The sequence below is a fragment of the Rhinolophus ferrumequinum genome, chromosome 23 (assembly GCF_004115265.2).
Source record: "Rhinolophus ferrumequinum isolate MPI-CBG mRhiFer1 chromosome 23, mRhiFer1_v1.p, whole genome shotgun sequence".
Taxonomy (NCBI): Eukaryota; Metazoa; Chordata; class Mammalia; order Chiroptera; family Rhinolophidae; genus Rhinolophus; species Rhinolophus ferrumequinum.
In genome coordinates this window covers 552,070-565,846 of record NC_046306.1, presented here as the reverse complement: position 1 = coordinate 565,846, position 13,777 = coordinate 552,070, and the positions used below count along the sequence as shown (strand labels likewise).

The following is a 13,777-nucleotide window of genomic DNA, read 5'->3' as shown; positions in this document are numbered from 1 at the left end:
GCAGGCAGTGAGGAGCCTCCTCAGAGTGGCCCTCTCCACCGTGGGACCCTGACCCACAGAGGGAGGGAGACACCCCTGGGTTTCTCGCCCAGCCTCCCCCTCTCAGAAATCCCTGCCTTAGGGGCCCCAGGGCTGCTCTCACAGGGGACACAGGAAACTGATTTAGGGGCCCACATCACCTCAGGCAGGGGTCCAGACACACAGCCCACACGGGAGCTCCCACAGGGCCCCGCAGAAGCCCTTGCTTCCCTGATGACATGCGGTGCAGACACGGGAGACAGGCGGGCACTGACCTGGGAGAGGGCTCCGGCTGTGGCTCCTTCCTTCAAACAGAAGCGACAAAACTGTCAGCGGCTGACTCTGCCAGGCCCGCCCCACCAGGCACGCCCCACCTAGGGACCACCGGGCAGGGCACTCCAATGTGACCAGGCCGTGCCCAGCCTGTGTGGGGCATCCCGCCACTGCCTGCCCCTGCCCAGGTCATGTGGGCAGCAGGGCCCCTCGGTTGGACGAAGACACCTGACCCGCAGGGAGTGCCAGCCTGGAGCCCCTCCTCTGACCTGAAGGTGAGTCCGGATTTGCTCTTGAGGTTCCGAAGCAGCTCCAGCTGATTGAGCGGTGGGATCAGTCTGAGGGGAGAGGAGAGGCCAGTGAGCTCCCGCCACCGGACCCCCAGGGGCACGTCACCCAGCTCTCATCAGCCTCTTTGCGTGCGGGAGCCTCTGTGTTAATGCCCAGGGGACGTGGGGTGTGGCCTGTCATGGGCAGAAAGTGGGAACTCCGTGGCAGGAAGACCGAGGGCACCATCTGCAGTGTCCTGGCTGCCCCTCTCCTGGGGCCTCGGCCCTGGATGTGGGCAGTGACCTGCATCAGGGTGTGAATGGTACACAGGCTGTCCATCAACGGATACCCCACCCCTGACCGCATGGAGCCCGTGGAGCAGGGCACTGGAGGACTGGCAGCAGGCCATGTACCCTCCCCTCCCCCTTCCCAATCCCTGCAAACACAGCACCCCAACACATTTAGGCTCTCAGACCCTGTCTGCAGAGTCCAGTGGGGCCGAGACATGGAGGATCTTCACTGCACTGCAGGGGAGTCGCCTGGATGGAGACCCTGGACCACCTTTGCTCCGAGGCCCCTCCCTCCGGATCCGGTCACACCCACCCAGGACAACCTCACACCCGGCCTGTCTGTGGGCCCGGCATTCAGCCGCTGCAGCCACCTTGGTCACCGGGCAGCTCCAGGCAGGACTTCCACGGAAGAAGCCAAGAGTAGAACCAAGACCCCGCCTGGAGGCCAGGACGGGGAGGTCCCTGGGGAAGCCCCAGGCTCGCCCGCCTCCCAGAAGACGACCTGGAGCCTCCTCACCCCACCACGCTCCTGGCCGCTTCCTGCCCTCACACGTTTACACCTTCTTTTAAGGAGGAAACAAACAGCCCTCACCCTGCTTGATCCCAAACCCTGGTCTCTCCTTCCTGACCCAACCCGTCCCCACCCACTGTGACACCCCCACTCTGTTCTGTGACACCCCATCCCACTCTGTGACACCTCCACCCACTTAATAACCCCACGCACTGTGACACCCCCACTCTGTTCTGTGACACCCCATCCCACTCTGTGATACCTCCACCCACTTAACAACCCCACGTACTGTGACACCCTCACCCTGCTCTGTGACTCCCCCACACATTGTGACACCCCCACTCAGCCTGCTGGAGCCCCAATCACTTCCTAAACCACACTCCAAGACCCTCACCGAGCCCCCACCCCCCAGCCCTGTCCTCAGCCTCCATCCTGCTGGACCCTGGGCTCCCCTGACCCGCCAAGCACCTCTCAGCCCTTGTCCAGCACTGTGTCTGAGCCTCTCCTTGGTGTCCAGCCACACAGGGTCCACCCCAGCTCCTCCCATGGTCTCCTCCTGGGCCTGCCCCTCCCCTCCCTTGTATCACAGACACCCTCTGCCTCCAGGCCTGGCTGGAGCCCACCTCACCTGGACATCCATCACCCTCGGTGTGACCGCTCAAATACTCAGGGCTCCTCATTGTCTCCAAAATAGAGGGACCGCATGGCTCCCAGGGCCCTGACGGTGAGCCCCCTAGTCCCTGCTTTGCACACGCCCCTCCCTTCGCCCAGGCCTGGCCAGTCACTGCTCCAGAAATGCTGGGGAAGAGTGCCCTGTGAGTACTATCCGTCCTGTGCGCCCCTTCTCCCAGGGCTGACCTGCCCTCCTGGGTCAAGACTAAGCAGGAGGCCAGGGCAGACGGTCACTCATGCCATGGGCAGCAGAGTCCCCAGGACTGCACATGGGGGCAGAGCTGGCCACCCCAACCCCCTTGACCACCCACCCACAGGCCTGAAGCAGAGACCCTGGGACAGCCCTCCCCCCTCGGCCCACACACACGCAGGTCCAAGGTTGGGGACTCGCAGATAGGATATCATGCCCTGGAATACACAGCAGCAGGGGACAGCACGGGCGGGCAGGGGTGTGCACACATCACACACAGGGACACACACACACACAGCCTATCCCCTCCCAGGGTGGTCAGTGATGGAGGACGAGGGACAACAGGAGCAGGGACACATCAGGGGGCATCACCAGGGAGAGCAACGGCTGGCCTGGGGGTCAGCCGGCTCCAGGACAACTGCAGGCCGCCCAGGCCTGGCAGCACAGGGAGGGCGTCTCTGGCGAGCTTGGGGAATCTGGGCTGCTGGAGTAGGTGAAGGGGCACCTCCTGGGTCTAGGCGCCTGCCAGGGCCTGAAGCAGGGGCTCCCCAACTGCCCAGGCAGCCTGGAGCCCCAGGAGTCCTGGGTCCACAGCAAGGGAGGGGGACACTGGTCCCATCACCACCTCCTCTGAGTGAAACCTCTGGGGTCACTGGTAGAAGGTAGGCGGGTGCTGGGGGCAGAGATGCCCGTGGGCACGCAGGTCCCACCCGCCCACAGACGTGGCCCTGGCGCTGGCCTGCCCAGTATGGCATCTTCCGGGAATGGAGCTAACTTTCGAACACGGTTCCCACACAGGGTGCACAAAAGGATGAGTGGTCCCTGGAGGTGCCGAGAAAGCTGCTATGCAGGTCCCCCAGTTCTGCCAGCAGAGGGAGAGGGCTGTGCAGGTCCCCAGGACAGTCCCAGGGCACCACAGGGAAGGAAAGGGCCACCGAGAACTGCACTGTGCACAGGTGAAACATCCTATAGCAGCTCAGTGAACCCAGTCTGAGCAAATGACCCGTCTCCTCCCTTTGGGAGACAATTAAAGGTACAGCAGGAGAGAGCCCGGTGCAGACACAGCGACCAGAAAGTCCTCCCAGGGCCTGGATCTCCCTCCCACTGCAGTGGGAAGATGGGGACGTCTAACCCACAGACGGGGGCCGCATGCAGGCCAAGGCAGAGGCTGGTGCAGAGCGGAGCTGCCTGCCAGGATGCGGGGGCTCCACTGGGGTGTCCCCCGAGTTGGCATGTGGAAGCCCCCATCTCCACCTCTGCACTGTGCATAAGTGGGCCCCTGGGTGGAAGTGGAGGTGCAGGGGAGAGACCCCAGCCACTGAGACACGGCAGGAAGCAGGGCAATGGACAGCAGACCACCTGGGACTGAAGGAGCCAGCGCACGAAAGCAGTAAGGAGGGTGGCGGGGACAATCGAGAAAGGGCGCCAGGGGAGGTAAGGAAGGTGAACTCCAGGCAGGGGCAGGGTTACAAGTGCAGTGCCCTGCCTCCGGGCAGGGTCCGCAGGCTGGGACAGGGGTGCAGGGTGCTTGGAGGGGTGGCCACTGGCTCTGCAGACCAGGGCGGCCCCGTGACAGTCACAGAGGACAGGACCACACCACACACTTTCTGTCCCATGCATTTCCTACCTGGAGGCCCCGTAGGTTTGAGCTTGCGAGCTTTCAAGTGTTTTCACACACACACACACAAGGGAAAAGAACAGAAATTTTAAAAGAACGGGATAAGAAAAAGAAAATGAAAAAAAATAGTCGAGGAGAGTGGGGGGAACAACAGAACAAAAAATTAGCACGAGGGTCAGTGCTGCTGTGGCCAGGAGAGCTGGGAGCCCAGTGCAGGGGGCTCCAGATGGATGCTGATGGGGGTGGGGGCACCCTCTTCCCAGGTGACAAACCCCCAAACAGGCAGGTGGCAGGTGGGGCTGGCCTCTGGCCTGCCAGGCCATCACTGACTCCAGCAACCTCAGGACCCTGCCCAGCCTGCTGTCAGGTGTGGGCTCCGTGGGTGGAAACCCCCAGGGGTGTGTGCAGGGATCCTCACCCTATAGGGTGGAGGGGAGGGGCTGGTGGAGGGTGGCGCCCACCCACCTAAGGGCATCAGTCCTGAGCAGATGTCAGGTGGCCCCCAGCCGCCGTCACCTGAGACCTCATTCTAAGCAAGAGCCAGGCACAGACAAATCCTGAGAGCGGCCACCCTCTTGTCCCAGCTGCCACCTGCCCTTGCCTGGAAAGCTACCTGCTGACCACATGGCCTCCGCCAACCGCCCCCCAGAGGGGCCTTCCCATCCCTTCTCAACCACCTGAGGGCACCTGGGGTGTCTGTCCTGTTGGGGAAGCCTGGAAGCCCAGGATGTACGGCCTCCTGGTCCTAGAGCCTCACTGCAGGCTGGGGTCACTCTCCTTCCCCCACGCAGAGGTGCTGGTCCTCATGGGAGGACAGAGGGTCAGTGTGATCCCTCTAAAGAGTGGGGGCCATTTACCTCGAGCTCTCTGGGGGGGCCCGTCTTCGCAGTGCCCACATCTCAGTGCCCCCCATCTAGGAAGCTAAGCAAGGGGGATGGAAGTGAAAATAAAAGCCACGAGCTATGAAACAAAGAGCAAAATTAACACCGAAATAAACCACACACAGAGCTCCTTTTTGAAAAATACATACATTTTAAAGAAAAAGAAACAAAACAAAAATAATCAGTCAAAATAATGAACGAAAGATGGGGTTTCAGAACAGATGGGAAGTGACGGGCCGTGAGGCGTGGTGGCTTGGGGCCGTGGCAGTGGTGGTACCTGTACATGGGCACGGTGACCGTGCGCGTAGTACTGCCATGTGGAATGCAGGTCCGTGCGCGACAGGTTGGTGGCGTAGAACCTCCAGGCGGACTGTGGGGAAGAGACGCCAACAGGGTGGGCTGCGGGGCCAGGACTGAGGGCCCCTCCCGCCTCTGCAGGGGCTCGGCCGCCTCTCCTGCCCCCACAGCCTCCGTCACCTTGCGTGACCACCCACCATGGGCAGGCGGAGCAGAGGGAGTCTGTTCCTTTCCTGATGCCTGGCAGTGATAACCTGGCATCGCCGTCACCTCCTGCCTCCCCGCCTTGAGAGGACGTTACACTGGGCCCTTGCGACCTCAGGAGCTGGGGGCAGGGGACACAGGCCTCCACCCCCCCAGCGTGGCAGCCACAGCCAGTGAAAGAGTGAAATTGAGCACAGTGCAGGGTCCCCGTCCTCCACCTGGCCGGGCCTCCATTCTCAATGTGCGTGTGGTAAAATGCACATGACAAGAGTCACTATTGGGGAGTGACTGGTTAGCTCAGGTGGTTGGAGCGTAGTACTAACACCAAGGTCACGGATTTGATCCCCGCATGGGCCCCTGTGAGCTGCGCCCTCCTTAAAAGTCAACTATACCATTGTAAAACATTTAAAAAAAGAGCCACCATTGTTGTGCAGCTGTCACCGCTATGCAGTCCCCCATGCTCATCACCATACAGTGCAGGGCCTCCCATCCCCGTTCCACCCCCGCTCCCAGGGCCCTGGCAACCACCAGCCTGCGTGGTCCCCACGGACATGCCTAGTGTACACACTCCCTGCCACGATCACATCATACGCGGCCTCCTGCGCTGGCTTCTCTCACTTGGCATGTCCCCAAGCCGTCACACTCAGTACACGTCAGCGCTTTTTGTCTACGGCTGAACAGCACTCAGCTCACTGGATAACGCCGCCTTCATCCACTGATGGACGTGTGGGCTGTTTCCACCCTTTGGCTGCCGCGAATCGTACCGCCACAAGCATCAGTGCGAAACCTTGAGTTCAACACCTGCTTTAAATTCTTTGGGGTATACACTTAAAAGTGGGATCGCCAGGTCACGCGATATTTAATTGTCTAAGAAGCCACTGAGCTGTTGTCCACGGCGGCTGCACTATGTCATGTCCCCACAAGCAGTGAGTGAGGGCTCCCTGTCTCCACGTTCTTGCCAACACTCTTCTATTCTCATTTTTATGTTTTTAATTGTAGTCATCCAGGTGGACATGAAGCGGTCTCTCGTGCTGGTTTGGATTTGCACTCCCCTGATGACGAATGACGTTAAGCATCTTCTCACAGGCTCCGCGGCCGTTTGTTTATTTTCTTTGGAGCGATGTCTACTAAAGTCCTATACCGATTTCTTACCTGGGCTTGTTTTTTCATTGTCAAGCTGTAAGGGTCCTATATACATTTTGGATACCAGACACTTATCAGATATGTGACTTGCAAATGTCTTCTCCTATTCTGTAGGTTGTCTTTTTCACCCTATAGTGTCCTCTGACGCTATAAAACAAAAGTTTTTAATTTTGATAAAGTCCTATGTACCTACGGTATCTTTTTGTGCTTTTGGTATCATTTCTAAGAAAGCAAGGTCATGGAGATTTACACCTATGCTGGGGGTAACACTGGGTTTGGAGGAAAGGACATGCCGCTTACAGGAGTGTGGCAGTGCCCACACTGGACCTGTCTGGACCCAAAGATTCATTGTCCTTCCTTAATCTGTCCACATTAGCGAGTGCAGGCCAGGCTTGTGGTGAAGGGGCCAGCTGGGAGAGCAGCCTCTCCAAAGCGGTTTGCCCCAGTATATGGGGGTCTTTCCAGGACCCCAATGTCCCCATGTGTCTCATTCCCGAACCTGATCCTTCCAGGTTTTTCAGTCTGTCTGTTGCTAATCCCGTGTGCTGCCCTGACCCCAGTGGCTGCAGCTAGCACCTGCCTTTGTGTTTGACAGACACCATCTGGGAGGCCGCACCTGAGAAAGTTTCCAGGTGAGTGAAACAAAGGCAAACACTGTCAGGATGGCTCAGGAAGCACTGCTGGACATGGAGTGGCCACCGCACCCCTAGCGGAGCTGGCTGAGCTGGGGCTGCACAGACACGGCTAGAGCACCTACTGGCTCCCTGAGTGGGAATCTCTGAGCCCCAACTGTGTGCAGCATGGGTGGGATAGCGCCCTGCCTACCAGGGCGCTGTGAAGGGCAAGCTCGGTGGCACCTGTGCCGGCCTGGCCCAGGACCCGGGGCCCACACAAGACAACGGCCGGCACCAGCGTGGTCTCCACCGGTGCTGCGCTGCTGTACGGCTTCGGGCGCCTAACCGGGTCCTCAACACACGCACTGGATTCCCCACGCCTGACACATCCCCTCCTGCAGAGGGACAAGGGTGCGTCCACAGGACAGGAACAACGCCGAGCAGAGCTCTGCTGCTGGACACAGTGGGACCAGGCCAGGGCTTCCACTGGCCCTGAGTGGGGGCCGCCTGGACTCACCTGGATCAGGCCTGCGGCGGGGTTCCGCCTCTTCTCGAAGTGCTTCTGCCGGTGCTGCTCCTGCACTTTCAGGGCAAAGCCAGACCCCAGAATGCCCTGCAAGTCACCGGGGTCAGGCGGTGCCCTGGGCCCACAGCCCCACGCCGCCCTTGCCTGCACACTCCAGGCTCCTGGCTCCACCTCCCCCTACTCGGTCCCTAATCGCCTGGAGACCTGGCTGGGGGGTAACACTGGCTTTGGGATAAAGGACATGCCACTTACAGGAGTGTGGCAGTGCCCACACTGGAGCCGTCTGGGCCCAAAGATTCAGCGTCCTTCCCTGACCTACCCACACTAGCGAGTACAGGCCAGGCTTGTGGTGAAGGGGCCAGCTGGGAGAGCAGCCTCTCCAAAGCTGTTTGCCCCTTACTAGCTGCCTCTCTGCCCTGCCCGGCCGTGGGTGGAGTTAACAGAGCCCTTGGCCCTTCTGCAGGAGATGGGGTCTTTGGTGCCCTGGAGACCAGACAAGGAATTCTTGGCACTGCACAGCATTGCCACTGATCACAAGGGCCCTACTGGCCAATGCCACCAAACTGCGAGGAGCTGATTGTGATCAACAGATGCAGGGTCACAAGGCTCTGGGCCAGCACAGCCACCACTCGGGGTCCCAGGAAGGGTGCCTCTGTGCACCAAGCTGCCACCTCCCACTCCCAGGGGGTTGTGGACCCTACTGGGAGCCCTGCTCATGTCCCACGTCCCCCCTTTGGTCACCTGGGAGCCCAAGACTCCGCCCCCACCAAAGGCAAGAAAGGAAACAGGACTCACGGCAGGAAGAGCAAAGAAGGAGACACCAATGAGGGTGAATGTTGCTGCCAGGAGCCTCCCATTCCAGGTCTGGGGGTACTTGTCCCCATAGCCGATGGTTGTCAGGGTTATCTGCAGGACAGTGAGCCTAGTCACCCGCCAGGACTGGCACTGGCCATGTAGAGGCCCACGACCCTGAGCTGGACACTCCTCCTCAGCTTACACAAAGGGCTCACTTGCATCTTCAGGGCAGCTGGAGCTGGGCGGGCGGGGACAGACACAGAGGCCAGCCCCTCCCATGCCTCCCCCAAGGGGCCCCAGCGAGGCCAGGGTCAGCATCAGCCGACCTTCAACCCTGCCACAACTGGACCAAAACTCCCGAAGTCCCTCCTCCTTTTCCTACAGGCAGGGGAGGGAGGAATCACCCCAAGACTCTGTTCCTGGGTCCCATGTGGGAGAGACCAGGAGGCAGCTGTCACGCTCGGCACAGTGCGCAAGCACAGTGGCTTCACCCCAGGACCGAGGCCGCAGGCATGCAGCCAAGAGGCACAGCAAGGGCCAGGGGCCTGCGAGGGAACAGTGCGAAGAGGGAACCGCAGGGGACGCGGAGGGGACGGGACGCAGACAAAGAGTGCAGAGCCATGGGCACCTTCACGGGTGACTTGTAAGTTCAGGCCAGAAAAGGGGACGGGCCAGGGGAGGTGAGGAAGTGGACCCCCAGGGCAAGGCTTGAGGTGGACTGCTTCTGGTACATTGGGGGCCCTGGGGAGGGGTGGACGAGGGCCCCCAAGGAGGGCCATGCCTCCATGAAGGACAATGACCGCAGTGGCCAGGACTCACCAGGCCCCACCAGAGTGCATCTGCATAGGTGTCAAAGTGATCGTTCTCGCCCTTCTCCGCCAAGTACACCAGAAACGAGGCTAGGATGAGGCACAGGAAGCCGATGTACCAGGCGGTGACCAGCTCCTGAGAGAGACAGCCATGTCGGGGTGCCCGGTCAGCATCCAGCCCGGTCAGCCCCCAGGAGCTCCGAGGCCTGGCTGCGTGGCCCTGAGCTCGAGCCAGTGGGCAGGGGTAGCTGGTTTCCCAATCTCTGCCCTGGGTGTCCCCACAGCTGTGAACCTCACACCTGGGAGGACAGCGGTTGAAGACAGCCCAACATGCACACCCACCCAGGTTTGGGAGGGTCCTCTGGTGGTCGAGGCCATCAGGCCGGAGATTCTTGGGTTTGAGACCCTACCCCACCTTCCCTGATTGTGTGCCCTCTTGGGGAGCCAGCACTCCTACCCCAACCTGCTGACCAAGCCTCCATCTCAGGGCTCAGACAGAAAGGACAGTGGGCAGAACACTGCTGGAGCCAGTGAGCCCACCCACCACCAGGGAGACACAGCCAGGCAGGGCCGAGTCCGGGCCTCCTGGGGGCTCCCTGGAACAAGGGGAGGGGCTTGGGACAGGACGCGGGGCTGCAGCAGCCCTCGTGGGTTCCAAGGCCAGCCTAATCCGACAGCCACTGGGGCGTTGATCCACGTGCAGCCACCTGCGACCGGGTGGGGCACCGAGCGGGCGAGCAGCTGTAGGTGGGGCGGAAGGGTGGGCTCACCAGACAGGCGGGGACGGCGGCCCTCCGCGCCCTGCGCACTCACCTTGCTGTGGGCGTAGACCCACTGAGCCCAGGAGTTTCCAGGTGCCGCCCCGCCGGTCCATGCGGATCATCCTCAGGATTTGCAGAAAGCGCAGGCTGCGCAGCGCGGACGTGGCGAATACATTGCCCTGGGAGCCGGCGGCCAGCACGGCGATGGAGGCGACAAGCACCATGATGTCTGCGGAGACGCAGAGCTCGGGTGGGCGGCCTGCGCCCGGACTCGGGAGGACAGACGGACGGGAGGGCGGGGGAGCGTGCAAGGTGCCCGTGCGGACCAGGACCGCCGTACACCCGGCCCAGCCCTGCCGTGGGCGCTCCTGCCTTTCAGGCCTCGTGAACCACGAGCTCTGACACCAAGAGGGAGGAGCTGGTCCTGCGCTCTCGCCTGGCCTCCAGGGCCAATGCGACGCCCAGCTCCTTCCCCGGGGCACTGACATTCCCTGCACCCCCACTCTGCTGCCCCCACCCCCAGGCCTCACCGATCACACAGAAGGGCTTCCGGGCGAACTTGAGCCGCCCCCTCCAGCCACGGTACCGGCAACAGCAGCCCGCGGCCCAGATCCGCACGAAGTACTCCACGCCAAACACCACGATGGTCACAATTTCCTGCAGGGAAGCCGAGCTGAGCCCCCACAGGGACTGTCCTGTGAGAGCTAGTGTCAGTGTGGGGGGGCCCTCCTGTCCTGTGCGAGCTGGTGTCCGTTGGGGGGGGACTCCTCCAAACATGAGGCAGCCCCAGGAAGGACAGGAGAGGGAGAGCTCTTGTACATTCTGGACCAGAGTCCCCTCGGTCACCAACAGCAACCCAGAAATTACACTGCGGTTGCCATGGCGCACGCCCCTGCCCCTCACTGGGTTGCTGTGAGCAGCACAAGCCCCACCTTACCCCACACCCACTTCTGCCAAGGAACACCGCCGTCTCCATGGTGGAGGAGGCCACCTGGGCCCTCAGGATCCAGTGAGAAAGAATGTGGGGGCCGTGACGACACAGGATAGGGACCAGGCCGGGTCAGGCTGGGGTATGATGGGTGCTGGGGTATTGGGGAGACGGAAGAGTGTGAGCTGCGGATGCTGTGACAGACAGTGCAATGTCACCAATGCCAGGAGAGGAGGCTGGGAGGGGCTGTGGGGTCCCCCAGCTGGAGCTGAACAAGCAGGGCTTGTGGGTGCATGGAGAATGAGGGTTCCTGCCGGGGAGGAGACCAGGCTTACGCAGGGAGTGGGGCTGGGGTCAGGGGGGACCCTTTATCAGAGACTCCATAGCAGTGAGCCAGGGGGACAGAGTGCCAGCTTCCCCATCCGCCTGGGGGGGAGGGGCTCACCAGGATGTACAGCGCGCCCTCTGAGCTCTTCTCGTACTCTTTGATGGTGGAGAACACGGACAGCACGAGGCAGGAGAAGACCAGCAGGAACCTGAGGAGAGAGGGAGGCTCGGTCAGCCAGTCGGCACGGGGAACAGGCCCAGATGCGGAGCCCAGGACACGCCCACAGTCGCCCCCCAGGACACCCCATAGTCTCGCCCACACCCCTTGTCTGTCTGCTCAGCCCGGACAGCATCGTGCTTTGGGAAAGGCCCCAAAACTCTCAGTGACAGGGAACAAGCTGCCTTCTGCACGGCTGGGAAAGTGAGAACCAGGAGAGAGCCCCACACGCCCCTCGGAGGCACAGGTGGCACTCCATACATGCCACATGTTTCCTCCTTCACAGCTGTCCTCTCCAGGCTCAGAGGCAGAAACATTTCTCTCTTGCTATTAACACCGACCTTCAACACGGCCACCTAGCACCCTGCCTGGGGTCAGTGTGGGGGTCCTGTCCACAGACTCGCATCAGCAGGCCGTGCTGTCAGCTGGCCGTGCTGGTCCCGACTAACGGGAGCCAGGAGCCACTGTGCAGCCAGCATGGACACCAAGGCCCCAGCCAAAGCCACAGCCAGGGTGTCCAGCCAGAGCAGACAGGGTGGGGTGGGGCCTCAGGAGCCAGCCCCTGGTGGCCGAGGACCTGGTCTCCTGAGAGGCACAAAGCACAATGTGGGGAAGCTGGCAGAGGGCCCCACACCACACCCCTTCCACGTGTCCTCGCCACCCGGACACCCCCATCACCCCAGGTCCAGCTCTACAGGCCCCAGGAGTCGAGCCCACCAGCCTCCCGGTGGGCGGAGAGGGACTGAGATGAGGCCAGCAGTGCGAGGTCCACCTGAGCCTGGCCACAGGGACACTGACGCAGGCCAGCCTGCCCTGTCTGGCTGGTGTCCTGCTGGCACCCGAGCCTGGGCTGCACTGAGTGTGCGCTCAGCACCAGGGAGCCTCGGCCGGACCCCGGGCACCTCCAGCAGCCCTGCCCATGCACCCTGAAGAGGCCTGGCAACTGTGCAGACACAGACCCCCCCACGGGGGTTTGGACATGGCAGAGGCACTGACAGCGGGTGACAGAGGCGCAGACAGTGCCTGCTGGCACAGATAAAACACAGGCGAGACACAGTCACATTTCAAAACCACAATTAATTTCCTTTGCTCATTAGCCAATTCATTCAATTAACTAAGCCCTGGAAAAGAGTCCAGAGAGTTCGTGTGCCTTATATCCATAATTGTCTGTCGCCTGGCGGTGCCTTCTCCCAACCCGGCAGAGGGGAAGGAGCACCTACACCCTTGGGGTTCGCCAGGAGTGGAAGATGAAGGATTCCAGGGTTCCAGGTCTGGACCTGAAGGTTGGGCAGTGGGAGACACGAAAGCATCACCCAGTGAATAAGGGGCATCTGGATGCGGCTCAGTTCAGAGCTGCGATGTGGAGAGCGCAGGTGAGACATGGCATCCAGTGGGCTTCCTGAGGAGGTGTCCCCGAGGACAGCTCCTGCAGGGTAAAGTAGAGTTGGTGGGACCAAGAGGGGAGAAGGAAAGGGTGTTCCTACAGAGGGAAGAACAAGTGGGGTGGCCAAAGTGGGGAGCATGGCGTGTCCCAGGACCTGGCAGAGGGTGAGTCTGACAGACTGGAGAACAGGGCACTGTCATCCCCATGTCAGGGACACGAAGACCCACTCCTTGTACCGTATAAAAACATCCGTCCGAAGTGATAAGAGAAGGTCCAGGTCCCAAGGTGACTAGGCCTTCTCAGCCCTGCTTCCTGAGGGCAGCTCTGACTGGCATCTCAGAACATTCCGGAATGGCCTGGCCATGCTATAGGGATGGATGTGCAGCCCTTCCCGGCAGTTAGTGATCGGGGTCGGGAGCCATGCCAGCAATTCGGAAGACAAACCCACCCTCCCCAGAGGCCCCACCCCGGAAAGTACCAGCAACAGCTCTGGGCTTGTTTATGAAGTTCTCGAACAGACGGTCACAGATGGTGGGGGGCAGGGGAGGAAGGAGGCCCACATGCCCACCCCCCAAGGTGGGGGAGACCAGGAGGCGCCCTGCCACGTCCCCAAGCGAAGACGGCAGATTCCCGTGACACAGGGCACCCACACGCCTTGCCTGCAGGCCCAGGACTGCGGCACCGACAGATGGGCGTCACCTCCAAATGCAAGGCCTCCCTCCTCTCTGCCACTTCTCCACGCAGCTGAACAGTGGACAAGACCCTTGTTTCCTGTCTGCAGTCACCTGAGCACACAGCAGCATCCCTGCTCCCTGATGGGGAAGTTAGAGACAGGGTCACTGAGGCTCCGTGAGGCTGACGGGGCTCTGCCCCAGCCTCCTGGCCCCTGGGCACAGCCTCCTCCGTGACGGGGCCACTGCACAGGGGCCCAGCCGCAGGGAGCCTGGGGCCTATCTCAGACAGGAGAGGCCGCCCTCTGCAGGACGATAGGGGTGACCACCCGCAGCGATGCAGCCCATCGCAGGGTCACCCTGGGCAGAACCTGGAGC

General features: G+C 61.5%; 1 protein-coding gene across 1 annotated transcript in view; it reads right to left on the bottom strand.

The window, feature by feature from the left end:
* Positions 1 to 13,777, bottom strand: part of KCNQ2 (potassium voltage-gated channel subfamily Q member 2) — a 46,073-nt gene that overhangs the window by 18,025 nt on the left and 14,271 nt on the right. The window contains 12 exon segments of the mRNA XM_033094543.1: positions 294 to 323; positions 561 to 629; positions 3,852 to 3,881; positions 5,001 to 5,027; positions 5,029 to 5,093; positions 7,499 to 7,594; positions 8,303 to 8,413; positions 9,122 to 9,247; positions 9,925 to 9,942; positions 9,944 to 10,101; positions 10,403 to 10,529; positions 11,246 to 11,336. Of these exon segments, the coding sequence (XP_032950434.1) occupies positions 294 to 323; positions 561 to 629; positions 3,852 to 3,881; positions 5,001 to 5,027; positions 5,029 to 5,093; positions 7,499 to 7,594; positions 8,303 to 8,413; positions 9,122 to 9,247; positions 9,925 to 9,942; positions 9,944 to 10,101; positions 10,403 to 10,529; positions 11,246 to 11,336 (948 nt within the window).